The sequence below is a fragment of the Dermacentor albipictus genome, chromosome 8, assembly GCF_038994185.2.
Source record: "Dermacentor albipictus isolate Rhodes 1998 colony chromosome 8, USDA_Dalb.pri_finalv2, whole genome shotgun sequence".
In the NCBI taxonomy this organism is placed as follows: domain Eukaryota; kingdom Metazoa; phylum Arthropoda; class Arachnida; order Ixodida; family Ixodidae; genus Dermacentor; species Dermacentor albipictus.
Window position 1 is genome coordinate 114,789,793 of NC_091828.1, and position 27,888 is coordinate 114,817,680.

The 27,888-nt window shown below is 44.8% G+C and overlaps 1 protein-coding gene across 1 annotated transcript; it reads right to left on the reverse strand.

The window, feature by feature from the left end:
* On the reverse strand, nucleotides 1-27,879 carry LOC135920123 (uncharacterized). The gene is made up of 29 exons (XM_065454201.2): nucleotides 27,765-27,879; nucleotides 27,429-27,640; nucleotides 27,092-27,309; nucleotides 26,583-26,818; nucleotides 25,994-26,166; nucleotides 25,328-25,462; nucleotides 25,130-25,236; nucleotides 23,637-23,829; nucleotides 21,525-21,872; nucleotides 20,959-21,168; nucleotides 20,388-20,605; nucleotides 19,056-19,248; nucleotides 18,116-18,597; nucleotides 16,822-17,046; nucleotides 15,605-15,923; nucleotides 14,936-15,173; nucleotides 14,347-14,489; nucleotides 13,784-13,950; nucleotides 12,707-12,997; nucleotides 11,404-11,614; nucleotides 10,009-10,239; nucleotides 8,813-9,024; nucleotides 8,100-8,289; nucleotides 7,332-7,425; nucleotides 5,154-5,399; nucleotides 4,492-4,694; nucleotides 3,523-3,722; nucleotides 2,255-2,492; nucleotides 1-595 (listed from the first exon to the last, which is right to left on the reverse strand). Coding segments are annotated over exons 1-29 (6,180 nt in total). The 5' UTR covers nucleotides 27,767-27,879; the 3' UTR covers nucleotides 1-350.
* Between the last annotated feature and the right edge of the window lie 9 nt (nucleotides 27,880-27,888).

The window sequence follows — 27,888 nt, forward strand, 5'->3', positions numbered from 1 at the left end:
TAAAATAACAAGCCTTTATTTCATGTCAAGTGGGGGCAAAAAATGCCTAGTACAAAACAAGATACGTGGCAAGTTTGACTTGCATTTGCAGCAAAAGCTGCAGTTAACGATTAGCTGTACATACATAAAAAAGTTGCTTCAGCAACATAAAGTCAACAGACAAATGTTAAAAAGGAAAGGCACTGGGGTAAATAACATATGCAGGTACCTCAAGAAGTAGCCCGAAACGGGAAGCTAGTCCCGAAGCGATGACTAGCCCTACATTTGTGCAGCATCCTGCATCTGTTTAACACATGCAGAGATGCCAGCAATGCATGCATGTTAATATCAAATTGCTTGTGCATTGGCCCCTAGCTATGGCCCACTTGGTCCCTCGGGGAAATGCAGCGGCCATACGGCAAAGCTTCGAACACTCGCGTCTTGCCACATTCCGTGGCCACGGCGAGGAATAGACTGCCGGCGCGAGACCAGTAGGATTTCAGGGCCACAGGCGACTGGGAGATTGCCTGGACCTGTTCAAACTTGCTGTAGCCTTTCCACTGGTAGATCGCGACCGTCTGGAGGTGACGGCTGCCGAGCACAAAGAATACGTCGCCTGCAGGGAAAGTGGTTGACCTCGTACTCGGGCGTCACACAAAGAAAGGTAAACAGAAGTGGTAATCAAATTGTGGGGTTTAACAAGCCAAAGCTGCACGCTGGAGTTTGAGGAATGCTGTAGTAGGGGGGACAAACTTTTTCATGTGAACCCAAGGCATGGTACTGCGACATTCTTACATTCCGCTTCTGTGCGAATGTGGCCAGTTATCAATCCTGCAACCTCTTACTCGGCAGTAGAATGCCTTACCCAGAGAGGCACCGCAACCATATATGAAGAAGAAAATCTTGCAGTTTTGCAAATGTGGCCCGATAGTCTGCCAGTACTCATACTAGGAGCTCCATGCTTGTCCATGTAGTGGCAAAATTGCCAAGCCACAATTATGGCTAGTGAAAAAAAAAAAAAAAACTGATGTTCTAGCACTAAGTCATTACCAGAGCCAATTGAGACCATGATTTCTAATCAAGTACTGACGAGACATTTTCCCACTTACCTTGTGTTAACTAAACATCCAAACCCTCTAGACCCTAAATCCAGGCAAGCATAAGAGCCCACCCACTAGTTCACTGTAATAGTACTTGTTCAACAAACCATTTTAGTACTCTGAATGTGTATGCATCACAATGTCATGACATTGGCTTTGTTAGTGCTATCACTGCGGCTGCCATACACACAAACAAAGTCATGGGAAATGCATGCAGCATCCTTTATCAATTTGTTTTGTGAGCAATGCCATCGCCCCTAGTTTCATCGATGGACGATTTGAGACAATTTTAGCATGAAGTTAAAGTGCCCGATGTTTCTAAAGCCTCATACTTGGCAAGTTAAATCCTTTTACACTCGAGAAATGTGCAGTTGAGTTTCTGCAACTCCCAAAATATGTGACAGTACTCCTTCAATCCCTTACGATATCATCGTTTTTGGAAAAAAAACGATACATGGCTTGTTTGTTGAAGCGGTATGCTTTGATAACATTGATGCTCCACACTTTTAGCAACTTCTAGCATTCATAGTTCTCAGTTCTAATGAATTCAATGGACGCGATGGTAGAATATTTACCACTATGCACGTTGTAAAGAAAATAACACCATTTACTTTGCATGCAACAAGGTACTTGGAAAGTGGAAAAATAGCTATGCCAAGGTGGGCTAGTAAGCAACGATCACCAATGACAAGCCGAGATTAAATTCTGGGTTTTACGTGCGAGAACCACAATCAGATTATGACGTAGGCCGTAGTGGGGGACTCGGTATTAATGTAGATCACCTGGGGATTTTTAATGTGCACCTAATGCACGGTGTATTGCGGCCACCATGGTCAGGATTGAACCAGCGACCCAGTTCTTAGCAGTACAAAACGATGAGGCCCATTCAACTCTCCGTGCACTTCATGAACTAGTTCCCGCTCGTGCAGAACAGGCACGGCACCTCCTGCATGAACGCTGCACTACCTTAGCTGCGAGCTCTTCCTGCACGGAGCCTGCGCCGAGTGAAACGAACAGCGAAGGGCAGCACCAGTTGCTAATTGGTTTAGAAAGTGCAGGCAAACTGAATGGACCTATAGCCACTACGCTACCGCAGCGGGCGACTCAGATTACGATCCCACTTGAGGACTCTAGAGGAATCTCCAAATGCGGTACTAGCTGAAAAGTCCACTTGCCTGCAAACCTGAAGTGCTCCATGGCGTTGACTCCGATCATGGGAATGTTTTGAAGGAGTTGGAAGCGGCCATACATGTGCTGGTAGATGCTGACTGGCTCGGTGTGGGCGTCGAGCCAGCTGTGCTGGTCCTGGAGCCCAGTCTTCTCGCTCGCAAAAGCGCACAGCAGCGAGTTGTCCACGGTAACGAACAGCGTCGACGATGCCAGCGACGTGGGCACATCAGCCATTGGTACAAACTGGATGAAAAACAGGAACATTGATGCAGAGTTTTATGAACTAAGACTCCACAATGATAAGATTGGAGTTGTAAGTAGTTGGGGCATGAATAGCGGTCATTCTTGAGACGAAAGCGAATATGAATTTAGTAAGACCTGAAGTAAATGTAGTTGAATACTTTTCAATTAGCACTCAAGAAAAGGCCACTTTCACTATTAATATAGAACTGGGTATGTTCACATACTAACAGTCATAATGTCGGCAAGTTTTATTGCATTGCACATTATGAAGCATCGTTTATTAAATGCATAAATGGAGCATTAGAAACAGCTCGTTCACAATTCGAAGTGCGAATGATCGCAGTTCAGAAAAATTCGTATTCCCCAAGTGACACTTAGCGCTTCACTATGCAACTTCATTGTCTACTCTGGCCACAGGGGTAAACTGTATGATGCTTATGTAGTCAAATTTTGGGTTTTACTGCTCAATGGTGATGACTTGAGGTATTGGAAAAATATTTATGTATGGCGACTATTCTATTTGAAGAACGAATTTAACAATGCAGTATTCAAAAGTACAATGTTTCTGTCACCCCTATTTGCAGGTGGCCTTTGTTGCGTGCATTATTCTGGACACTTTTTTCATCAAAAGCTAGTTCACATTAAAAGGAGCCTCAAGAGGTTAATTTTTATTGGTAGAGTGGACTTCTGGGATTGCAAGCAGGTGATGGAGGCTTGGCAAGCGAGACAGGACAAAAGAAACAAGTGGAGACTCCACCTTCAGATTCCTGCACTGATTTCTCGCACTCTCATGCAGTTGGGAGCATCTGCACAGTTTTTTCGTAAGCAAACAATCGCTTGGTCTGGCAAACTGCCAGTTGTTTCTGGAATAAAGTCTAACCGCAACGGGTGCAAAGTCAGACTTACACGCATTGACCAGCAACTGTGTCCGTTGTAAGGGTGCAAAAGAGGACCACAGCACCTTAAACTGAGCCAAACTACCCTTAAGGCTAGAAGTGGTGCAGGAAATGCGTCGCCAAGTGCTTCGTACCATGTTAACGGCTCCAGAGAGGGTGTAGACAGTGGAGTATGTCGATGTCAAGCCCTGCTTCCAGCTGTTTGCAGATGAGAGGAACACAATGCCGTCGAATTCCACGACATCTATGGATGCCACACCAGTGGCATTCAGAGTCTGGTGAAGCTGCCAGTGGGCTTGGCCCGGTGCAAGAAGATACACGTCGATGTGTCCGCCTGTCAAAAGTGGAACGCCCAGTGAGGGCAGAATTATGCAAGCACGAAACATGAGGGAGCCCGCTCTTTTAAGTTGGGGTCTGGTGGACGTCAAAAAGACATTGCCAAAAGGCTGCTGGTGCCTGGCCAGTGTGCTGCTTTGCCAATATTCATTTAGATTGTACACACATATATAACATGCATACAGAATGCAGTAGAAGGTCACTACATAAACAAAATTGCATCCAAAACAAGAATACCTCCGTTATGCTTAAAATTTGTTGCACACCGATATTTGTAGGAACATTTCAGGAGTACTTCATGATATCCAATAATTCTTTGTATTGATGTTCGTTATATCGAGGTTAGACTATTTTGCCAACTTCTAAAACACTGCAAAACAAGGAATCCAGGCCTTGTGTCAACAAGGTAAAGGTTACAGTATTTCGTACTCAAAATTTACAGGCAAGGTATGCCTCCCATTGCAGCTTGCAAGTGAAGCTTGTTATCATAAAGGACTTTCTGTTCAGAATCCCTGTGCACGCACGGAAGGCACTGAACTTGATCTTTGCAATGATGTGCAAGCAGTATGCCCAACATGGTGCCTGACAGCTCATTACTGCTTGCATGACCCTTGCATCAGTTTGTACAACAAAGCATTCGTGCCATGCAAGACTGAACATTCACAGGAACCGATAAAATACTGCAGAACACTGCACTTCAGCCACAGTAGTACATCAACTACATGAATGGCAGGTTGGATGGTGGTGCACCAAAGGCATACACTTGCCTTTGCTTGAGGGCAGAAGGTACTTGTTGAACGAGTGGGCGACAACCAGGTACGTGCTCCCGAGGAATTCAAACATCTTGACGTCGCTCGCAAAGGCCGATGCAGTCACCCTCAGGTCTACCCTGACAAGGTGATCACTCGCAAACCGGCCACGTGGATCGAGAAGACCCAGAGCCAGCTCTTCTGCACCTGGACGTTCGCAGCTGCACAGGACAATTATGGTACACTCCAAGGGGGACAGAAGAAGCAAAGAAATTAGGAAGTTCAATATCTTGATACTGCACAGTTGGCTATGAAGGGTGTCATAGTGAGAGGCTTGGATTCAGGCAAATGTATTCACGTTTGCCTTGTCTCTGGAACGCACATACCTATAAAGCAGAATTGCTGCAGGGTTTATAGTTCTATGTACAGTTTATACACTTTACCAGCAATCTGTCTTTGAAGTGTAATCGTTTATGACATTTTATACGAGTATTATCAAGAGTAAAACATACCCAGACACCAAATCTGGTTTTTAGTTGGACAGCCATACAGCCGAAAAGAAAACTGGTCTGATGATGTCAAGAATGATATTCGCATTGAAAGTGAGGCAATGATAGCTCGCCGAAAGTTGATTCCCTAGCTTCTTGCACTCTGAACAGTTGACAAGTGGCAACGCTCACCCCAGTCTGCTCGAGGTGCTATTGGTCCAGACGACGAATCCAGGCTGTGTTGAGGCATGCTGAGAAGCAAACGGAACGTAGCGACGGCGCAGGGCAAATCGTCCCTTGGTCAGTGCGCCGTCAGGCTCTACGTTGAGCACCTCCGACGAGAACTCCTCGCAGCAGTTCTCTCTGCCGTGGAGGCAGTGAGTGGGCCAGGCAGTCCAGAGGACCATCACATCGGCAGGAATTGTATTCCAGGGAGACCTGTGCAATAGGTGGAACAGCCACGTGAAGTCTGCTTAAATAACCCTGTCAGGCGCAAATTAGCTCTGTCCATTGAAAAGTTGGTTTTACCACATTTCTTGCAACTTGCATAATCATGAAAAGCATATTAATTTCATAATAAGCACTTAATGCTTTAGCGAGTTTTGTGAAGTTAGCAGAAAGTGGACGCCATGCTAAATCTCTTTACAGGAATGTCAGATATGAGATCATCAACTGTTTTATGTCTAGCATACTTGGAATGCACCTATCCAGCCACTTGAAAAAATATTGCCAATGTAAAACATTCCGAGAAACAATGAAAAGCGAGCGCGCTTCATGAAGACACTGCTGATACCGAGCGCAAACAGCCATCCACATGCCTTTCCATATTGTTCAACTAAAACACTTCGGATATTCAAACTCTCAGCACAGGTCCAATTGGAGGCGTTGCAAGGTGTAATGAACACATTTTAAATATCATTTCTGCCTGCTTTTGATGCACTATATTGGCATGCAGAATTGTCCACAGGGTGCCCGAAGGGTTTAGAACCACAGTACCTCACCATAGTTTTCTTTTTCTCCTGGATGCCCTTCACATGTTGTGGGAGTGTGGGCAAAAGCCATCGAAACGATGCATCATGGGACAAAACATTGAGCAGCCCAGCTGACAAACCCGAGCCTTGAAAACCAGCAATGCCCGGCGAGCAGGGCCAAGATAGCTCACGTTCCTACGGTATCCTGGACTAGGAACGCTGCCCGCCTCTGACAATTACGCAATCAGCTCATATCTATAAATGAAGTTTATTCTTCCTCCTCCTCCTTTACGCTGGTAACTCCAAGTCTATTTCTTCCGTCTATTACCTAAGCTTGAGTGCCAATGTTTTGAGCACAGATTACTGGTATTACATTCCGTTTGCCATGAGAGTTAATGAAATGCAGGCTCAGTGACAAATGTGAATTTCTGCCGTGAAGGCACGGCACCGTGTAGGTTACAAGGGCTACTACCTGCCGAAACGGAATTTGTGGCCACATGCAATTGTAAATGGTGCAAGGAACTCTGGGCAAGTAAAAACCCAGGCACATGTGTCCCATACTTTTGCGCCTTTTACAATTATGCGCGGAAACAAACGGCCCAGTTCTCAATGTCTTCACAGTTTTGAGGTTACGCACAATTTGCACAACAATTCCATCGTTTTTGCAAATTCCGTGTCCCTTAAATAGTTTTGCCTCGCCCTACTTTGTGCCTTGGCAGCAAATGCTAACAGCCCTAATGGCCAATGGTTTTGCAAGTAAAAAAAATGGCATTGCATTCTTTCCAAGATTGCGATGGATTTCTTCCTTCAGCCAGCAGGATTCAACAGCCAAAGCATTGAGGTAGTCAAGTTCAAGATAATAGCTTCACTTTAATGTACTTTAATGAAAGAAAAGAACAGAAGCGCAGAACAGAAGCGAGCCGGAGTTTGAGACATGATAATAATCTACAAGCACTCTCTTGTATAGCAGTGCTGTGCACAAAAGCTAAGTAGGGTTGCATCCTAGTTTGTGGTCCACCACAAACACTGATGCACACCAAGATCATTTGGTTAAGCCATTAGTCTATGGATGGTAGCTGGAAATTGCCTTATGAAAGGTGCTGGAGGCACACAAAAGCTCAGCAACAATAGAAGAAAGGTCTTGCCACAGTCACCGTGGAACATGTGCGGAGCTCCACAGGGTAAAAAGTTTCGCAGAATTAAGTTGTGGACTACACACGTGGCTACACACTTAGACCACAATGCCAAACTGCTTCCTGGACGTAGAAACTTAATGGATTGAAAATTCACTGGGAAATGCATCGTTCAATGCGGCATTGGGCGATCTGGAACCATGGACAGTTAAGCAGCGTGTAGTACACAGTGTGCATTAGGGAAGTATCACTGTCGTTCCACTTACTTAAGGGAGCGAGCCACGGGGCTAGTCAAGATCCTTCGAGATGGAATATCCAGAGTCTGAAAGGCCCTGAAGTAGGCAAGACCTGTGGCTTGTCCTGAGAGTGATGAAACAGCAGGTTGACAATACTTTAGGCACACACACTCAACCGATTAGCAGGCTTTTAAAAAGTAAGTAATGCAGCTTTATTTACTTTATTGGATGTTTGTGCACTTAAATGTAGTTCCCATAGTCAAAAATCGCACAAATAATTGATGCAATATCAAGTGTTGGAATTGCAACTGACTCCGTCACTCAGTTCACAGGTACCACAAATTCGGATTACTGAAGACAATTTATGTAATTAATGATACATGGTCCAAAGTTGAATTGAGAGTTTGCATTTAACAAATTTACGCCTCCTGCTTAACCTTCAAGCTTCACGAAAAGCGAGGACTCGCTTATGCACGTCCTAAATACCCGAGCTGTAAATGCGTGTCTGCAGTCATGACAGCTGACACACATACAGCAGTTCAAATAAGTAAACATGGCAAATTTTCACTCCCCATTGTCCTCTCGGCCTTTTTTTTGGCCGCATTACTCTGGTGTGACAAGCCAAAACATTTGAATTAAATGCATTAGCCAAACTCCTAGCTTGAACTAAGCAGCTTCAAAATGCTTTAGCAGACCAGCCAATATTTCAAGCTTAGAGCCAATAGCACACAAGGACAAAATGAACTTTAGAAATCAAGTTCAGCAAGAGTAAAGCGAGGCATTGAGCTGAACACCGACCTTTGTACGCAGCAAGCTGCCTCTGTAGGACAGCTTCATGGTGTCGGAGGGCATCGACCATGCTCTGTGCTCCTTGCTTCCACCTGTCCTTGCCAGCGTCAAAGTTCTGCTTTAGGTTTTGAACGTCTATGCCGTTTGCGGTCCCCACGACTGTAATCTGTCCTACCACTTCAATCGGAGCCGAAAAGACCTACAGAAGATCAAACAATTGATGTGCAAGGTGTGCGAAAATATACGTCTAGAAAGGGCCTATTGGCAATCTTTAGCTTTTTCCACAATGCAGATGACATGTAGACAGGGAAAAGATGAAACTGAGTCAAGATATGCGAAAGAAAATTTGATCATGGGGTTGAGCATCCCAAATATGCATACGGGGCTATGAGAGACACCATAGCCTAGGGACAAGAACTACATTGGATCACATTATTTTCTTAAAAGTGCACCCAAAGAAACCTACACAAGTGTTATACACTCTGCCCCTATGAGAATTTAATTCTGGCTAATATCAACCAGATATGCAAACAGTGATCATCGCGTCTTTTTCGCACGTAAACGTCATGTGCACTCGAGTTTTGCAAAAGTTGTGCACCGACAATTTAGAGAAAGGTTACATACATGGAAATACGAATAGAAATTCAGCCTATAAGGACACCTGGCGGCAGAACATTACTGGGCTTCGAGACTTGAGGCAGGAGGAATAACGAAACACCTACGGTGGAATGCGGTATCTCCTCGGGTCTGTTGACAAGTACGACGTCTCTCGCAAGCTCGACCAGGTTGTACCCATTGACAGTCACTGCGTTCAGGTTCCCACGGATCTCTACGTCCTGGACGAATGTCTTTGCACCAGACAGCTTGTACTCCCCGGATTGAGTGACCAAGTGCTCCCTTAAAATGCCGTTGATGCGCTCGTAACCGAGGTCACCTAGGTAAACAAAGTTAGAGAAGCAGGTCAACAGCAAGACGAAAACTTATTTCGAGGAAGCAGGCCAACATCTGCCATGATGCAGACCTGGCAAAGATAGTGCCGACCGATTTCAGAGTGCTGCTCGTGAAGTCTGTTCTGCGTAACCCTTGCAGAAGTCCAGCTAGTCCCAAGCATTGGTCAACAGCTTGGAGGATCAGTCTCAAGGTCTTGCCACAGAATTGCATAATGAAGTCAGATCAAAATTAAAATGCCTTTGTTATATCTAATTATTTAGAAGCATGTCTGTTACATGATGATACTGGTGAGAAACGTTTTAGGTTTATTTAGCCATGTCCAATATTTTGTTATATCAAGGTTCAACTGTATGTTCATGCCCTTGTAGCATGTCTAAATTCAGAGCGGAAATGTTCACCTTTTTTTTTGCCATATAATGCTTTAGTACAGAAGCCTTTTCAGAATATAGGAAAGGTACCATACTAAAAACACACAGAAGCAGCCACTGTAACAAAATGTCATTCATGCATGATGTTGTAGAGTGCAACGTGCTTCACAGAAGGCTTCACAATTTGATCAGCTGATAGCCGCACATGACACTACATGAAGGGAAGACGCTTGCACTGCAGACAGCGAAATAAATGTTGACACTATTTGCAATATGAATACCAGCCCAGTCATATTTTCAAAAAGAAAAGAATGAATGTTTAAGCACCTGCACATCACATCAATTGCCAACAGAACCCCAACAGGAAACAAAGTGGAAAAAGATAGGGGGTCAGAATCTACATTACAAGTAGTAGCACCAAATGCTTTAGTTGCAAGTTGTTGCTGCTTGTGCATGTTGTATCTTGGTTCATTATGAATCGACAACTTATTCAAGCGCCAATGACGATACCCTCGAGCTGTTTTTCGGTAGCGATGACCAGCACTGCAACCGACACCATTTTGCCAATGCAATTACCAGGAGCAAAGCATTTCACCCACCGTGAATTGGAACGTCCCTCTGGAAGACTAGCTTGGACCTCAACCTCTGATCTCCACTGAGTGTCACCCTCTGAGCCAACAGTTGTTCTAGATACAGGTCGTTGACCTTGTTGAGGTTCAAATTGCCCTGAATGGCCGATGGGCCAGCCAGGATCACCTTGCCAGGAATGCGCTGGTGTTTGATCCTTGGCAGAACAAGGTCTTCGGGTATGCGCAGGCCGTTCAGTGTGCCTGGAAAGCGAATGGAATGAACAGTGAACAGTTAAGGACAGGTAGACGTAATAGATGGTCGAAGGCACACGGAGAAACAAAACGACGCAACAGTCACGTTTACTTTGAAATAGGTGGAAGGTGACTATAGGTAGACCCCTGTATATCGAACTTGCCGAGAAATAAATTTTAACATAGGTCGACCCATATGTCTCCAGAGAAATGAAAAGCTGCGACTACGAGACCTTTGTTTACCGTAAGCTCAGATACTAGACCTTCCGTCGTCCACAGTGCCATCAGGTGCGTCCGATATGCAGCATTTCTCAAAACCAGTCTGGCACGACACGAGAACTATTAGCTCATCACTTTGGCTAGCTTTGCTCACGAATGTAGGTCGATAGTTCCTTTTAGGCAACTTTTACAGGGGAGAGGGAAAAATGGTCAACCTATACTCAAGCAAATAGTACGACCGTCGTCATAACATTTTAACTGCAAACAGCTAAAATATAGTTATTGGTGAGCGAATGACTTGAAAATATTCCAACATGTTTCTTGCATTTGCTGCACCATTATAAGCAGAACAGATTAAAATCCTTGGAAAGTCATTGCCTGCACATGGCAAATAGTGCTGACAGCACAGATGCACTGAACTAAAAGACTGACCAGCCCAGCTTAAGGCTCATTGCTTGCACAAGTGTGGTGTGCTTGAACGACGACCAGCAGTTTAGGTCTGCTTCACGATAACCTGCAGTTTATTTTGTCACTTCAGAAACACGTCTAGTGTACAGCATCACTACCAAAACAGAAGCGAGCTACATAATTACGTACTAGTGCAGGCAATAATTATCCACGCATTTATCTTGCCATGTTGTCTTAGAACACCTTTGCATACATGAGCACCAAATTAACATGTGCACTCATTTTAAATGCCATTTTCATTGCTGCTTGCGATTTCAAAGTGGTATTTGCTTATACATTTGTAGATGTAACGCTTGACGAGAGATAATGTACAGAGAAAATCACGAGCACTTCAATAATACAAGTGCAGGCGACGTGCTAAAATTAGCGGAGCCCACCTTGCGGCACTTGACAGCAAAGTTAATGTAGTCGTCGCAGGATTTGACGTAGCTACTCTTAGTGGTAGAAGGGCATAGAGAAAGATCTCGCAGAACAATTCACGCTTGCCTTTCACATCAATGTTGTCGACAGTCAGGGGCCCGACTACGGTCTTTTTGCCACGGATGACATGACGACCGTGGGCCGTGACCACACTGGCGAGATCAGCGACGCTGATGCCGCCCACAGGCCCTTGAGAATGGACATTGCCACGAACGTGAAGGGAGTTGGACGCAACCAGTCCGTGCTGGTTTGTGAAGGTCTTTGTTCCTCGGACAACCTGGAAAGGTGGGAGGCCAGAGAAACGCTTTTCAGGACGTCGATGGCATGCTGGTTTCTGGCAGCCTGCATGCACAACCTGCTTTTAAACCAGATCAAGTGTGTGGCTGCCAAATACAGCCGAGTTATGACTTGAAGGCAGGCACACTTTTTTTTTAAATGCAAACGCAACAGCCTAGTGCATTCTATTGGCAAATGTTTTTCTCTAGGTAAAGTAGGAGCGTTTTGCTTGTATTGGGGCTTATCACAAGCTGGGCATTCCTGTTAACAGCAAAACATACTGTACGGCACTCAACACGCTGAGCGCATGGCTGCCGACGCTTTTTGCATCACTGGTGGCCGCCGTGAACACAGCTGTTGCGTTCTTGTACATGTTGAAGGAGATTTTACGAGGCGTTGTGACTGCACTTGGTCCACCAGCAAACACCCAGTGCTCTCCAGTGGTGAAAAAGCACCAACTGGCATGTGGTTCAATTATTGCATTTCAATTGCCGAGCAATGCACTTATCTAAGGAAGCGTAACAAATGGAATAATGATACACAAAGATGTTCAATGATTGATGTTGAACTTGTCCCTCACAATGAATGGCATAACGAAATTCAAATCAATACCACAAACATGACAACCTAACTCCAAGCAAGATATTCTGCTGTGTACATCAAATTTTTCACCGAATTTTGATTAGCATATGAATGTGGTATGCACTCTCGCTGATTAAAATAAAGGTTGGCAGCCACTGGTGGCAATGATTAACTGTTGTTTGCAGTCTTTTTTGATACAGTACAAGTGCTCGTTACGAGAAGGAGCAAAGGTTTTTTTATATAGGTATACCCAAATTTTTCATTAGATGTTTCAGATGAAGCAGCAATATACGTCTGTGCAAGAAGATTGCCATCAGGGAAATACACGACATGGCTGTCATTGATTCCAATAGACATTAAGGCCTATTTTGCATGTGTCTACACATTGTTTTTACGAAGGGTAATCGAAGTTCAATCACTTGAACTGCAAAGAATAACTAATGCCTCATATTGAAAGCCGCAGGCGCAGCTCGAATTTTCAACAGACAATAGCTTCAAGGGCGTGTTGGACCTGTTCAGTTGACTTTGTGACAGCATCTCGAAGTAGGTCAGTCAGGTTGACCCCATTGATCGGCCCCAACAGAGTGAGGGAGTCGACGACCACTTTGTCCAAAAAGGTCACCGGTCCATCCACCGTTTGTGGCACATTCCTCATGATCAGGTTGCCTACGAGTGTGTCAAACGGTGCTCCATTCAGGTCCCCAATAATATGGACATTGCCTTTGACATTCAGCTTCGAGAAATGCTTTCGGTCATACACTGACTGCTTCACGCCGTTGTTGTACAACGCTTCCTTGTGCAGCTGCAATGGAACAAAAGAGTCAATTAAAAAAATAAAGATTGATAACTGGGTAGTATTAGCTCTAGGATTATTGAACAGCTGTTTAATGTCACTTTTATTGCGTATAAATCTTATCAAAATGATTGCACATGTGTGACCTGTAGACCAAAATGAATGAGTTCACCATATGTTTGTACCAGAGGTGTGCAAGCAAGATATTGATAAGGGAGCATTAGATGAACAGTAAATGTGTTAATACTAGCAAAATACGCTTTCATAACTACTGTTTGTTGATTAGGTAAAACATGGATAACTATTAGTAGAGAAATCAAAGGCCAAGCTTCACTAGAACTTTGTGCGTAAAACTTAGTGCCTGTACAGCCGTGTGATGTGGATTTCAAGGTATCTACTTGCACTAGGGCAGTTTGGCACAGGAAAATGTCCGAGATCTTGTTAGGTTGAGTGCTTGGTCAATTTACAAAGGCGTAGCTCTTTCCTATAAGCAACCAACTAGATTCGAGCAGACTGCAACGTGGTGTGGGCACATTGGGTGTCATCACTGTGCGTCTTTCATACAAGTTTTTCTGGCTGGCCGAGCATTGCTCGCGACGAGAGCATCGTTTCGCCATCGCAGAAGCATAGCTTTTTCATGCTGCTTAGTGTTCTTTGGTGCCCGTTTAATGCGTTCTAAGTTCTGAATTTTTAGCTCCAAGGCGGCATTCAATCAACTTTCACATTACGCATTTGCTGCTGCTGGTTTCAATAACTGTACGAGGCTTAAACACTGCACAGAGACTGACAATATACCTTAGTTATGTTACAGCCATTCAAGAGACCACCGATCTCAATATCTCCATCGGATAGCAGGTTCTTGAAGACAACCGTACCACCGAGCACTTCATCTTCTCGAAGCAGCACCACATTGTCAAGATCGAGTCCATCGAGTTTTGCATGTCCATAAAGGTGCAAGCGGCCTACGCAACACCAAATAGAAGGAGGTACGAATCAGTCATAAATGAATTTACACCCAGAAGACGCAATAGCGGTTGAGACCAAGTTCGAACTGCCAACTGTAGTAAGTGTGCAGCTTTGCGCATGTAATTAGAATATTGGTTAGAATTCCCGAACAGGTGCCAGTATTAAACTGCCTGGTCCAAAGAATTCACCGTCTTCACCGGCTCACAACCTAAAATGCAATCTGTAGCAACGCAAGTGCAAATCAGCTTTGCATATGGATTTGTGTTCGGTGGCTGGTGAAGACTTTTGATGAAATCAACGAAGCTGTCTAGGCATTTCAAGAGCATACAAATTGCACCATTTCATGCAGGAACTTGAAAGCGCATAAATCTTAGGTGCAATAGCAAACTTACGAGCGTCAACACCCCCCAGGAAAGTCATAGGTGCAGATATCAAGTTTTCTTGAGTTTTTGACATCGCTCGGGCATAAAGATCTTTCATGTTGACTCCATTTACAAGGTCATTGGTTGTCACATGTCTTTGAACAAAAGCTTTTCTGAAAAAAAAAAATAAAATAACAAAATTGAGTATAGCAGCGAGTAGCAGATAAAGTCGGCAAAAAAAAAAAAAGAGCTATGAGAACCGATTACGAGCAGATTTGATCATTCAAGCTATTATGCTTGCAGTAGCTTGACTTGAGTTAGTTCGATTTGTTACTCTTAACAGCACTAGAGAGAAGGTGGGAACGGACGTCAAATTCGCTTGTGTTGTCCGCTTTCTCGTCATTGACCCTGATCACAGTACCTTGATTTGCATTGACGTGTGTTCACTTAATTCTTTAAGGAAGCTCATGCATTTAACGAAATCAGGTCAAATGCCCGACTGCAGAATGCACAGGAATTTGAAAGCCGTTTGCATGGCTTTAATTCTTTTAATCTGAACTGAACTAAAGCTCAGCATAAAGAAAAAAAATTCTGCACTGAACTGGAAAGAAGCGCTCACCCCAGGACAGTCTTCTTTCCAGATATAACCTGTTGAACATTACGGCGAATGACCCTTCGAACGTGTTCTTTGATGTCAAGGCCATTGACTTTGTCGGCAAGCAGAGATTCCAGGCGCAGATGGTTTTGGAACACCTTGACACCGTCCACTAGCTGGGGAACGTTGAGGAGCACCACACTGTTCAGCATCTCTTCGACGTTGACGCCATCGACGAGGCCATAGCTTTGCAAGTGATGCGCTGAAAATGCAAGTGGTATCAGTTATGAAAAAGTGACACTTGAACTGAGGGCAATGTGGTGCCCGATATCGACAATGACAAGAGAACTTGGCATTTGCTCACATATGCATACCCTCTGCTTGGGCAGCATCATGTGCATAATCAGGGCACATGCAATTACAAGCAAGCTGCACGACTGAAAAGCTTTTATGCCACACTTACCATGAAATTTGAGCACTTGAGATTTGCAATGATGTGCACGAGAAAATAAAAATCCTACGAGTCCTAAAACCAGCCAGTAAAACTTCTGACTTGACTACACCGAGCTGAAAATGGTCGCTATTGCTAGATGCCCTCACGAGCAAAGGAAAATTTCTAAGAGGAATGCTTCCAAATTCAGCATATTTACAGAAAGTGGGTTGCTTTCTGGGCACAACAAAACAATGCCTCACCTTCCAAGCCATTCCTGAAGTGCTTGTTGCTGATGAGCCTGTGCCGAGAGCCGTTCTGCAAGACCAACTCATCCATGAATGCTTTGAAGGGTACGCCATTGAGCTGGACTGGATTGATGAAGTCTGCAACGACCTCTTTGACGGAGATAGGTTTCATGAAAGATGGTGCACCAGCCATCACTTGCTCGCCATTCACCAAGAGGAACTGCTTGGCAAGGGGCTTTCCATTGACAGTTTCACTGTGAAGGTCCTTTTGTACCACGATTGATGGGAAAGACACATCCCCATGGATGACAGTGTTTTGATGGGAACTCGACACCTGGACAGGAAAGAAATCCATGGAATTGATCGCCAGAAAGTGCTAAATTGTGTATACGAACGAAAAAGAAGCAGATGAAAAAAATGCTTACAAGTAAAGTAAGTAAGACTTGAGATACATTGATTACAAACACACATGACACCAGCTTCATTTGTGCAGTATCTAAACACACAGCCAACAAGCAGTATTGCCGTTTTCAAAAAGGAGCAATGTTAATTCACCACAAAGATTGAACTAGACCAAAGGTTGATAAAAAAAAAAAGAGAAGATTGCTAATAAATCAACAGCAGTATTGGTTTTGATGAAAAGTAAGCGAAAACTTGATAGCAACTACTCGTGTACAGTCATGGACAAGTGAAACAAGAAATGAGAAAGTAGCACCCCTCTCGCAAGTTATCGCTGAAAAGTACAGTCTCTCACCACTACTTATCTAGTTGCCAAAGGTGGTACAGGCCTCGCACAAAGAGTACTAGCCAAAATTGTGCCGATGTAACACATTTTAGTTGACCTTAATTTGTATTTCAGTTGTTTGACTATGCACAAGTAGTCATTGTAAAGTGTTTGCATACCTTTGGTCAATTCCAATACACTGCCTTCGCTGTACTCGCCATTCTCTTACGGGTGACCTTTGGCCTACCGTGATCATTGTATGTGGTGAATACATCTTGGTTCTTACTAAGGACAGCAATACCGCTTGCTACGTGTAAGCTGAAAGTTGGCTGTGGAAATATATATTGCATGTACGCAGCTGTAGCGTGAGCATTTTTGATAACTGAAGTCCTGCTATTATTGCATGTCATTGTAATATAATGGCATGAGGATAAACAAGAACTTGCACTTTTTTGCTGAGGTATGGGTTTGCAAAATGACTCAAATGTCGGGACAAGCAGCAACTCACCAGCTTGGCAGCCTCGGAAAGATCAATACCATTTACTTTCACACCGGGAGCAATGTCAATAGGTGCCTTTGTATGAATAGAATCCTTGAACACAACCGGCCCTTCAAGGACTTCGTCTCCGAAGGTCCTCATGAGGTCTTCGTCGAGGTTGATGCCATTTATTGTTTCAGTGTCAAGGTCCTTCTCCAAGTGAACAGTGTTGAAGCTTACAGGTGACTTGATGTGCTGTAAAAACAAGGTTTGAGATTATGAAAAGTTACCTACCACAGCCTCAAAAAGGGAAGCGGGAGGAAGTGCTTGCTTAACATGATGTCCAACCAGCAGAATTAGAACAAGTTACTGCAAACAGTACAAAGTGGATTCTTAACTCTTTACTTGTACACAAAACAGTGTTCATAAATGCACTTGCAATGTTTTCAAGAAGTTGTAAAGGCAGGTGCCATCATTTTTATCACTGCCTGCGCAGCAGTTCTATCTCAAATTAAGACACTGAACACAATACAGGAACAACCCCAGATGAAAGGTTCAGGATCAGTAGGTTTCCATACGGAAAGCAGGAAAAATGCATCACAAAGGTGCGATTGAGTTTCCGGTTTGACTAATGACACCCATAACCATAGTGCGATGCAAGCGTTCAGGCATAATCAAGCGTACTGCTGATGGGAGTGGTGAAAAGACAAGGCGTATACAGCAGTTTCACACTTGTAACCCGAACTGAGAATTCAAGGTATATGAAACTAAATGGAATTTGCATTTTACATGCCTGCAGGTGCGGTTTCACGGCAATAAGGGAAGCATTTCTGTGAAGTAGCACTTCGAAGCAGTAGCAAGGGCCAGCATGGCCAATACTGCTGCCATCAGCTGGAGTGGGCATTAAAATTAAAGCAGAGATGTTTTGATACACAGCGAATATTCTGCATAACACGATCATTACCGTGCTTTTCTTCTTTTGCAGTCTTTCACATGCAGACGGCTGTCTCAATAAAGCATTAGCTCGGTCATTACAATACAAAATATAATTGTTTCTGGAGCTATTGTTTTGTGCCGGCAATGCTTCTATGTTGCATTCATACGTGATTAGAATGTTGTACGCACTTATTTGCATGTATTGGAAGGACTGTAACCATGGCTGCAACTTATCTGCAGGGGTGCCTTATCCGTAAGGAACAAGACCTCAGGAATCGCACACACAGTTTCGTCAACAGTCACTGAAAGTTACGGTATGGTCAGACCACAGTATGCTACACCTCGTGCTGCAGCGGTCCACAAGATGCAACGACCATAAAACCCTTGCCTGGTCAGCCGACTTGAGCCATATCAAGTTCTGCAGGTCCCGCAGCATGTGGTCGTTGATGCCCTTTTGTGCAACCACATTCCCAATGACGATCATTGACTCGATGTTCACTGCTGTGTTGTACACCGTCTCAAGCCCCGCTGTCCTGCCGAGCTCCGACGGATCAACGCCGTCAATCGTGCTCCCGGGAGTCATGGCGATGTCTTTGGTTACCACGAGGTCCGAGTCGAAGATCTTTCGTCCAAAGACCACCTGGGGCCCCTTGCTTCTAAGCACTGCATCTTTGGCAATGTCCAGGCCATTGACTGTGCCGGCATTGAGGTTTCGTTTGAAGTGGATCGAATCCTTGACAATCCAAGAGCCCAGAATGTTCTGTGGCGTATGCAAAGTGACCAAGTCGTGATTGGGGCGGACACCGTTCAGGGTGCCTGCAACTTCTGCATTTCCATGGATTGCAACAGGCGCCTGATATGTCTTTGGCCCTGAAATACATTGGAAATTGCAAATCCACAAAGAAAGTAAACGTTTCCGATTGCAGATTAAAGCTGTGGTAAAATTTTAATTTCAGCAAGCTTGCACACGACAGCATTTAACATGAAGGATGAAAATCTCTGGCAGCAAAAAAGCACCAAAAAGCTGGTATAGGGAGAAAGACAAAGCCTACATGAAAGCCAGAGAAAGCAGTTTTATCTGGCAGCTGTCAAACTAACGTGGTGAAGCATAACACCGTGGTGGTTACTGATAAAGTAAAAGCAATATTTTCTGAACCGTGCAATATCAGTCACCATTGCGGCACTATAGGACACCATTCTAATGGAATGAGTTGACAGCAAGAGTTGCTTGAAATGTTGAAGAAACCACTTCAGCTACCCGAACCAGCACAGCAGCTTGAGGTAGCACAGAAGAACAGTGGAGTGAGCATGGACAGAGGAAAGCCTACCCTGAATGGTCTGATGGCTGTGCTTGTCGACTGCCTCGGTGTACAGCTTCTCGATGCTGTAAAGTCCATTGATTGGATTCTTCAGGTTGAGCGCCGATCCAACAATCAATGGCGCTTGGAATGTCCACTCTCCAGTCACTGTCGTGACACCTTGTAGGGGAACCAGGTGAGCGATGAATGCCGACAGGTCGTGCTGGAGGAAGAGAGCACTTTTTCATGAGCAACAACGTTTTCCAGTGGAGATGCATATCATTTCCCCGTACTTGACAAACTGGCAAGCATCCAATTTCACACCCTTTATGCCAGCACCTGCACAACTTTCAGGAAACAAAGAATTTTTCAACAAGATTGCTCACTGCGGAGAGTCACTCCTGCAGAAATCTGCAAGGTGGCGGAAGTTTTACAAAAGAAAGCAACCGTTACCCACTTTGAGTGGCACACACCTACAAGGGAAGCTGGCGTGTGTTGCTCAACAAGGAAGCCTTGCAGCAAGAAAAATTTATCTCGGTCCAGCGATCGAACCCGGGACCGTCGCCTTTCTGGGTAGGTTGCTGTACAATTCCAAGCACACCGGGTGGCCAGCAGGTGGCAGCACAAGGCTGAACTGACAACTCTGGCATGGATTTTCTCTGTAGCTTTAGGTTACTCCCCAGTGGATGACAATCTCATTTTCACCAGATTACCTACTGTGGTGAGCAGCTGGAAGGCGGGGCCAAGCTCACGAAGCTTTGTTGTTTGCAAGTGCTCTTTGGAATTGGCTGGCTGCCTACACCAATATTATGTCTAGCGTCAGGCTCGGTTGAAATCTTGTGAAACATTCCAATAGAACAGCAGCTTGGGCTTGTTGGTTTTTCATCTGGGTGTTAACAGCGCAATTAGACGGGGCCACGACACGAGACGAGAAGACACCACGAGCGCCAACTTTCAAAGTTGTTGAAAGTCTGCACTCATGGCGTCTTCTCGTCGCGTATCCCCATCTAATTGCACTGTGAACGCCAAGACCAATTCCAATGGAAGAGCTTTTCGTGAATATGGGCCGATTTTTGCAGGAAAGCTTATCGCATAGTTGTGACAATAGAAAATATTAACAGCACTTGTGAAAATATTTGAAAAACGAAAGTTATTAACTACGGCATATACGATCTGGCACTTGATATTAATCATTACAGGAAACTACCAGTGCATGGTGCGTCATCTGCAAGTAGGAAGCCGAAGACTGGCACTTGAATAATTGCCGATTGGCGGACGGCTTACAGGAGTGCTTAGATAGCACAACGGGTGTGCTGATCGAGGTAACCAGTTGAAGTATTTGTGCAGTAAATAAACACTTGCATTGTTTGTCATCGTGGTAACCTTGAGGTCGCCAGGGACGCGCAGCTTCACAAACTCTTTCCTCCCGTGAATGGCCTGTGGCGTGTTGGTGGTGACGATTTTTTCAGGGTTGATACCATTGATTGCACGGCCTTGTTGGATGTTTAAGTCGGTCAGCGAGACATGGCCAAACTTGAGATTGCCAGTGACCAGCTGGTCTTTGTTCGTCAACATAACATCTAAACGTGGCAGTGAAAGAAAAGGATTGCACCATTCAAAACCTGGAGTAATGAAGTTTGTGGTAAGTATGGTACTCAAATTTAACATTGTCCCTTGTTTACTAGATCACAAACTAAACAGTTAACATCTCACAAAATCCAAACCTACTACTTTAAGAGGAAGCATGTGCACAAGAATGAAGACAAAAATAAAGATGCCATAATTTAACTATCAGTAGAATTAACGATAAACCACACAGCATAGTAGGTGCTGGAAGAAGGAGTCGCACTGAAATAAATTTTTGAATGTTACGTTTTGAATCAAGCTTTTAACAACGAGGCCATTATTAGTCTGTTGGTCAGGTGTGACGCACCTGAGATGTTGATTCCATTGATCATCTGAGCATTCAGGTTGTTCACGTAGAGGTCGCTGAATGATACTGGAACATCGAGAACTTGGTCGCCAGTCACTTTCAGGGTGTTCCTCAGCATGTCAACCAGAGGAACACCGTTCAATGTAGAGTCCACAAGCTGGCCGACGTTAAATGTTGATGAACTGACGGGTTTGTCAAAATTTAGGTTCCCTGCGTAAGAAAAACAAAGGAAGCCACAGATTCAAGACTAAATTGAAGCAGGATGATGTAGTGACTAGTAAAACAAATTTAGAGAACCTAAGTGCAATGCAACATGTACTCAACTTAGCTTGTATGCAACCACGCCGTAGCATGATAATCAGCGCCAAAAAGAAATCTAGTAAGCAAGGGGCTGCAGGAATACGAGCTGTTGCCAGTGTGGACAGCGCTATGCCGAGGCAGCTCAAGTAAAACAGTTATCTGGTTAGCATCTAATGAACTACTTGGAAATGTAGGCAGCAACACTAGTAAACGATAGCCAGATGAGACTGCACTAACTGCTGTGGCTAGTAAAATTGAGGACGTACCTTGAATTGTCTGCGGGACAGACTTGAACACGACATTCTTCATGTCATTCTCCATTTTTGCAACACCATTCCTGACATCATCAATTTGCCGGGAAACATCTGCTGGTGTGACCGTGGGGACCCTCTGAGCACTGGGCACAATCACAGCCTTTGGTGCGCTGACCGACCCGGTGACCTTCACGGGACCGTCGATGACCAGAAGCTCGGTGGCAAGTGGCTTCTGCCCGTTGGATGTCCAGACACGCCCAATGTTCGCTGCCAGGTTGTCCACGTGAGCCTGCCGCTGCAAAAGGGAGTTCTCCAAGCCCTGAAGGCAATCGAGGAGAGGATCCGGTTTCCCTTGGGCAACTGGAAGATGGCAAAATAAAGGCTTCGTACTCTCTCACTATATAGAAACTGCAGCACAGCCTGAAAATCTTCATGTCAAAGTAATAAATGCAGTTTTATAAGACGTGATGGTCCCCCAAACCAGTTTTCCGGACATCATGCAAGTTTCAAGGTCAAATGAAGCTATCAGGGTGCAATTTTGTTTGTGTACAGTGGCAGCAACATTAGAGGAAACACTGAACTTGATTTTTTAATGAAGGGTTGCTCCCGATATGCACTTGTTACGACTTGTTAATGCGGAACAAGCAACTTCCCGTTGAACATCTAGTCTCAACTTGGCACTTATGATGGGTGTGAGTGCTTAACCACTATGGCCTTTCAACCTTGTGGGGCTCCTTGTACATTAGAGGACTGTACGTAGCTCTGAAAGGATTGATGGCAAACTCTGAAGGTATAACGTCAAATGTTTTTCCTGTACATAAAGCTGGATGCATGCCGAAATATATCATAGGTTTATAGGCATAACAGCTTACGTGAAAATTGAATATATGATTATCTAGACCTCTGTTGTCAGGGCAACCATCTCCATTTAGGCAATAACTAGCATAGAATGGCAAAAAGCTGAGGTAGTTTGTAGGAATTTACGTCGGAGAAATAGTTAAGTCATGCAAACACAGACACGAGGAAAATGGACAACACAAATGCTGTGGAGGTTGTAGTGGTTGTTGCACTCTGCATTTGCGTTGTCCGTTTTCCTCGTGTCCATGTCTTTACGCGTAACTTTCCCAACATGAAGGAATAGCAATTTTGCTGTCTAGAAACTAAGGAGACTTTCACCACATGCTGCCTTCAATATATATTGAATTTAAGTGAAGAATCAGTTTTCAAGCGAAGCTTGTATTGTCTCACTAGTGGCGTTGTAGTGGTCACACAAAAACCCAGTTTCTCCCACAGCGAAGCAGCTGCAGGAAAGGGTGGTTTGACGAGTTGACAGCTGCACCAGCGCCAGAGCGCAAGTCATTAAGCAAGGATTTCGCAGCCAATCGGAGCCGTGTCGCTTCTGCCAGGGAAGGAAAGGGGCAGGAAAGGATTTTTGTGTGCTCGCACGCGCGCCGACAACATCAGACTATAAACACTCCTTCAGAGCCGCCCAAGACCAGGCAATCCGACGGCAACGAGAACATGCCGAGCTGAGGGAGCGGTAAGCCGAAGCAATCCGGCACTATTACTTGTGGGTTACTGAAGCGTGTAGGTCAGGTGCATGGAGGACAAGCTTCGCTTACCCCCATTTTCTGGTAGGGGAAGGGTTCATAATTCTTCCATGTTCGCATAACATACCAGTCAGTAATGACAACAGACAGAAGCAATTATGTCCCTAAGCGCTATTCAGGTGTGGAGGAGGTTAGAAACAATATGGATGTTGCCTGCAACATAAAGGATGGTCCCATATGGTTGAGTTGGCAGGGCTGATTGCCAGCGAAAATACATGGATGGGACAGGGAGGGAAGTTTACTCTTTGGAAGACATTGTAAATTTCCTGCGACAACTTACCAACTTTGCCATCCAAGTATGTCACTATTGTACAATTTCCAATTCACCTCCGATAAAAGAAAACTAGTGTCATACTTCATACTTCAGTATTGCCATTCGACTAAGAATGGCAATGCTGACTCCAGAATTTTAATCGCAGTTTGCAACAGTCGCAGTTCATTTCAATTTGTTCAATTCAGTTCATCTCAACTTGAAGCCCATGCCCATATTGTACTAATGCACGCAACAGCTCACCGAAGCTGTATTTCTGTAGAACAAGCTGCAGAGGTGGCTGGGGTGCAGACGGTACTGCTTGGGTTGCAAACATGAAGAACTGGCCTTCGATAAACTGGAACACTACGCCGGAGAGAGACATGCCAGACATCTTCAGGGTGAACGTGCAGTTGTACGTTGAGGACTCAGTCTCCAAGAAAAACATCACTTCGTCCTGAAAACATAAAATGTGGCACCGATGTCACACTGTTGAAATTTGCAGAATGTTAGACCAAGAGAGCAAAGTATTTTACTAGAGCCGCTGCCGGCAAAGCTAAACTGCAGAGCAACGAAAATATTTAAACGGGGACTTGCAGGGAGGAGAAAGCTTCCCAGGAAAATTACTAGGAGGGACTCTGGCACTAGGGTGCCAGTGGTGTCCGTGCCCTGGGCAATTGGTTTCAGGGACAGTGAAGTAAAGCTTAATGAATCGGTAGTGGAGAATAGGAAAAGACGAGAGTATTGGTAGTGCACAAGGAGGGAACATAAAGGACAGATTTTAGAACAATTGAATACTTTCAGGACGAACGGTTTGTTAAAGAAACCGTGGGTCCTAAAGACTGAAAAAGTAAAGAAGTATGGTGGCCTCCGCCACCAATCCACTTCAAAGAGGACAGCCATTTATGTTATGCAAGCTGCTAGTATGGCAGTTCAGCCATCATGGAATTGGTATTATAATGCAGTGCCTAAACTTTGTCGTTCTGGCTTCAAGCAGCCTTGCAACTTTGGCAATTGACGATGTATTCATAAAGCAACATTTTGTTTTACAACTGCTTGAAAACTTTGAAAGAAAGCATAAGAAATAACTTCACGGGAACATTTGAAGTCAATGCAAGCATGAAGACGAGACGAATTCATGTACTACACATATTCCCACGATAGCTGGACGCAGCACTGGAGCTCCTAGCAATTTTTTTACAGGAAATTATGGTAGTGCGGGCCTCATGTGTGCATCAAGAATTTTCTATGCACATGAACATCATGATGGGTCTTAATACAGCGTTGCTATAGCAGAGGGATAAGGATAAATGTTGAAATGGGATGAATGTTGAAGGTATCCGAATTGAAGCACACAGACATTGCCTTCTGCCTTGACCAGAACCAAACTGTCACAGGCTGGAATCAATTGCATGAACTAATGCCATCAACTGGGTGCCACATAGCAACTGAAGTGCTGCAGTAATTCTGATGCGAGATTACTGTATTGCACCACTTGTTACACCGATCATTTATTTGCATCCTGCGACCATGTGCCTAGATTATGCAGTGGACGTAGTGTGGGCACTGCCCAACTGAGTGACCCAATTTCAAAGAGGCAAAATTTATAAAGCCATAGAGGTGCTGTTGATGTGAACACTTTGCGAGAGAATAAGCTAGTGCAACTACACTGAAATAAAGTAAATGAAGGCTAGAATGTTTAAATACAACATTACCATAAGCCACTGTTTTGAGTTCTATGCAAGCAATGCTCTTACCCTTCGCACAACTGCGATGGCAGCTTCACCGTTTGGCAGCGTGAAGATTGAGACGTCCTCCGCACCCTCTGTATTCAAAAGGGTCTGCCATTCAAGGAACTGATCGCCTGCATTAAATAAAGGAATTCGATCCATCTACTGCCGAGGAAAACGAGTGGGCGAAGTCTGGCAGACACCTAATATTAGTACTTGTCTTACCGGCATACCAGTAGAGGAAGACTCCCTGTCGAGTCAGGAAGGTCAGGTAGTGGATGCTGGCAACCATGAAGTGGTTCACCTTCCAAGCCTGCCAAAACCTGATCACCTGCACGTAGCTCAGCTCATGTTCACGACCTGAGGAGGAAAAAATTAAAATAAACACCAGGTACTTTCAAGGTGTCTATTGAAGACTTGCTTGTGATGCACTGAAGCTAATGTGCTTTGCTGAGCATAGAACAATGACACAAAGCAAAGCAAGGCAGGTGCTAACGCAAGCAGGAGGGTGCGCCCATGAGCGCGATACAAAATTGAGGAACACTGAATTAGGCTTTAAGGCGCAACGAATCGAGATGTGTGGATTTGAACGAGACCTGCAAATGTGTACCCAATAGCTATCGTGAACACTTTATGGTTGAGGTCATTTTTTCCTTTTAGATTACATTCTGGTGCTCCTCTTCAAAAATATTATTCGCAGGGGAGCATCACTTTCTATCTGTAAAGACCTTCAGACGAATAACATCGCATGAATAACATGTTATGCGAAACGGCGGAAGTGAGATGGCTTACCTGCAGTTCTTTTTTTCTGCTGTCGCACGTCCACATGCACAATGCTTAATTTACAGTAATTATACGTTTCTTGCAAAAGAGAACTTGAGGCATACTAACGCTGGTTGTAGATGAATACAGGAGATCCCAAGAAAAGTTCGCCAGCGTTATCTCTCTGTTGAGCAACAGCAATGTAGAGTGGTCCATCCATACTCCAGGCAACGACTGATTTGGCTCCTATCACCGAGTGCTGAGAAACTGCATCAAACTGCGTGTTCTTCCATTGGTAAAGGCTGCAGAAAAAAAAAAATTAAACGGCAATTGGGTGAAAGACTGCTGCCAGAGTGCATACGTACGGACAACTGTGAACGTAAATTAACAAACCTATAAAGTAGTTGTCTCAATTAAAAGTGCCCACCTAGAACCAGGTATCCACTAAGAAAGCTCCTTTAAGCCGCCAAGCCCGGAAATGTATGTCAGATTGGAGAGCAAATGATCCAAGCAATTTGCACAGTGTATGCAGAGCACAGGAATTAAACGACTGAACTCTTTAAATAAGTCCATGGTTTCCGTTATTAACTCCAAATCGAATTTTCAATGCTTTAAGAGCCCCGACGTTGCAAACACCGGGCACAGAATCAGTTCACATGCATACGTAACGTACGACAGAACTGTCGATGCCGAAATACCACAATGTACCGAAACTTACATAAGCTTTCCGTTGTACGATGTGCCAGAACCGGAGTAGCTTCTGAACACACACGTGACCAGATAGTGGGCCGAAGCACCGCGAACTACGTCGATGTCCGATTCGCCGCCCAGTTCGATGGTCTGCTTGGCGACCAGTTTTTCACTTTGAAGCAGGTACAGCCGCACGAAATGATCTCGGCCACCGTGTCTCTGGTGCAGGCATACTATCCATAACTGGTCGCTGTACACAAACGCCTGCGAAAAAAAAAAAGGAGAAAAAAACGCAGCTCGCTCCAACAGGTATCGGTAGAAGAATTGTACGGGTGGCTGACGGCTACTATTAATGACTGCCAGAACCACGGAGCTGACTAAGTTAACTATTTGAGTTGTTTAAGACTTAGGTAGTGCTTTTATAAAGACAGCGCACTGGCTTTATAATTACGAAACAACATCGAAGACTTTCCGGATCGAGCGTATCAAAGGATGCCGGCACGTAGCTGGCACGTTGTACGTAAGAAGCAACAGCACCTCGACTTTGGGCGTTGTCAAACTTGTGGCCATTCCAGCGAATGTAGCGTAGCGCCCGTTGGTCCATCGCAGCAGCTCGACCTGTCCGGCGGTAGTCGCGACGACGAGAAATGTCGAGCCGGGCACGTACGCCGGTGCCCAACACGACACGTTTCCAAGACGGATGCCCAGGTCAACCGGCTTCGCTCCGATGACGCGAAGATGATCTTGCGGAAGGGCTGCGAACAGCCAACGCGCCGACTCCCATGAAAACGGACGACGCCGCAGCGAAAACGCACTAGCATTTCTCTATGGCATTAGTTGAAAGAGAAGGTCAAACAGTGAAATCGAAACTTACCGCCATAGTCAGGACTGTCCGGAGCTATCACACTTCGCTTGTGGCGCTGTAATCTGGCCTTTTCGAATGCTTCGTGCAGCTTTATCTTAAAGTCGTCCAACTTTTGCTTGAAGTAGTCTTCGAGGCGTTCATCTGGCGTAGGGGCGTCGACAGCGTAGGTACGTAGAGTGGCAGCTAGCAGCAGCGCCCAATTAAGTACCCGCATTGTGACCCTGCAGCAGAAAGCATGAATCCCTTAGTGCAACTCATGCAATGACTTCTTAAAAACAGCACTATTTGCTCAGAATTGCGGAAATCCCGCGCCATCCGCACCAAAGCGGGCTCGATCGTACTCACATGATGGTCACGACCTTAACTCAACAAACGGGCGCGTAGCGTTCAACTTCGTATTATATAGCCAGATGTACACGCCCATTAAAACAAAACACGCCCACTCCAACTATCTGCAAACGAATATATA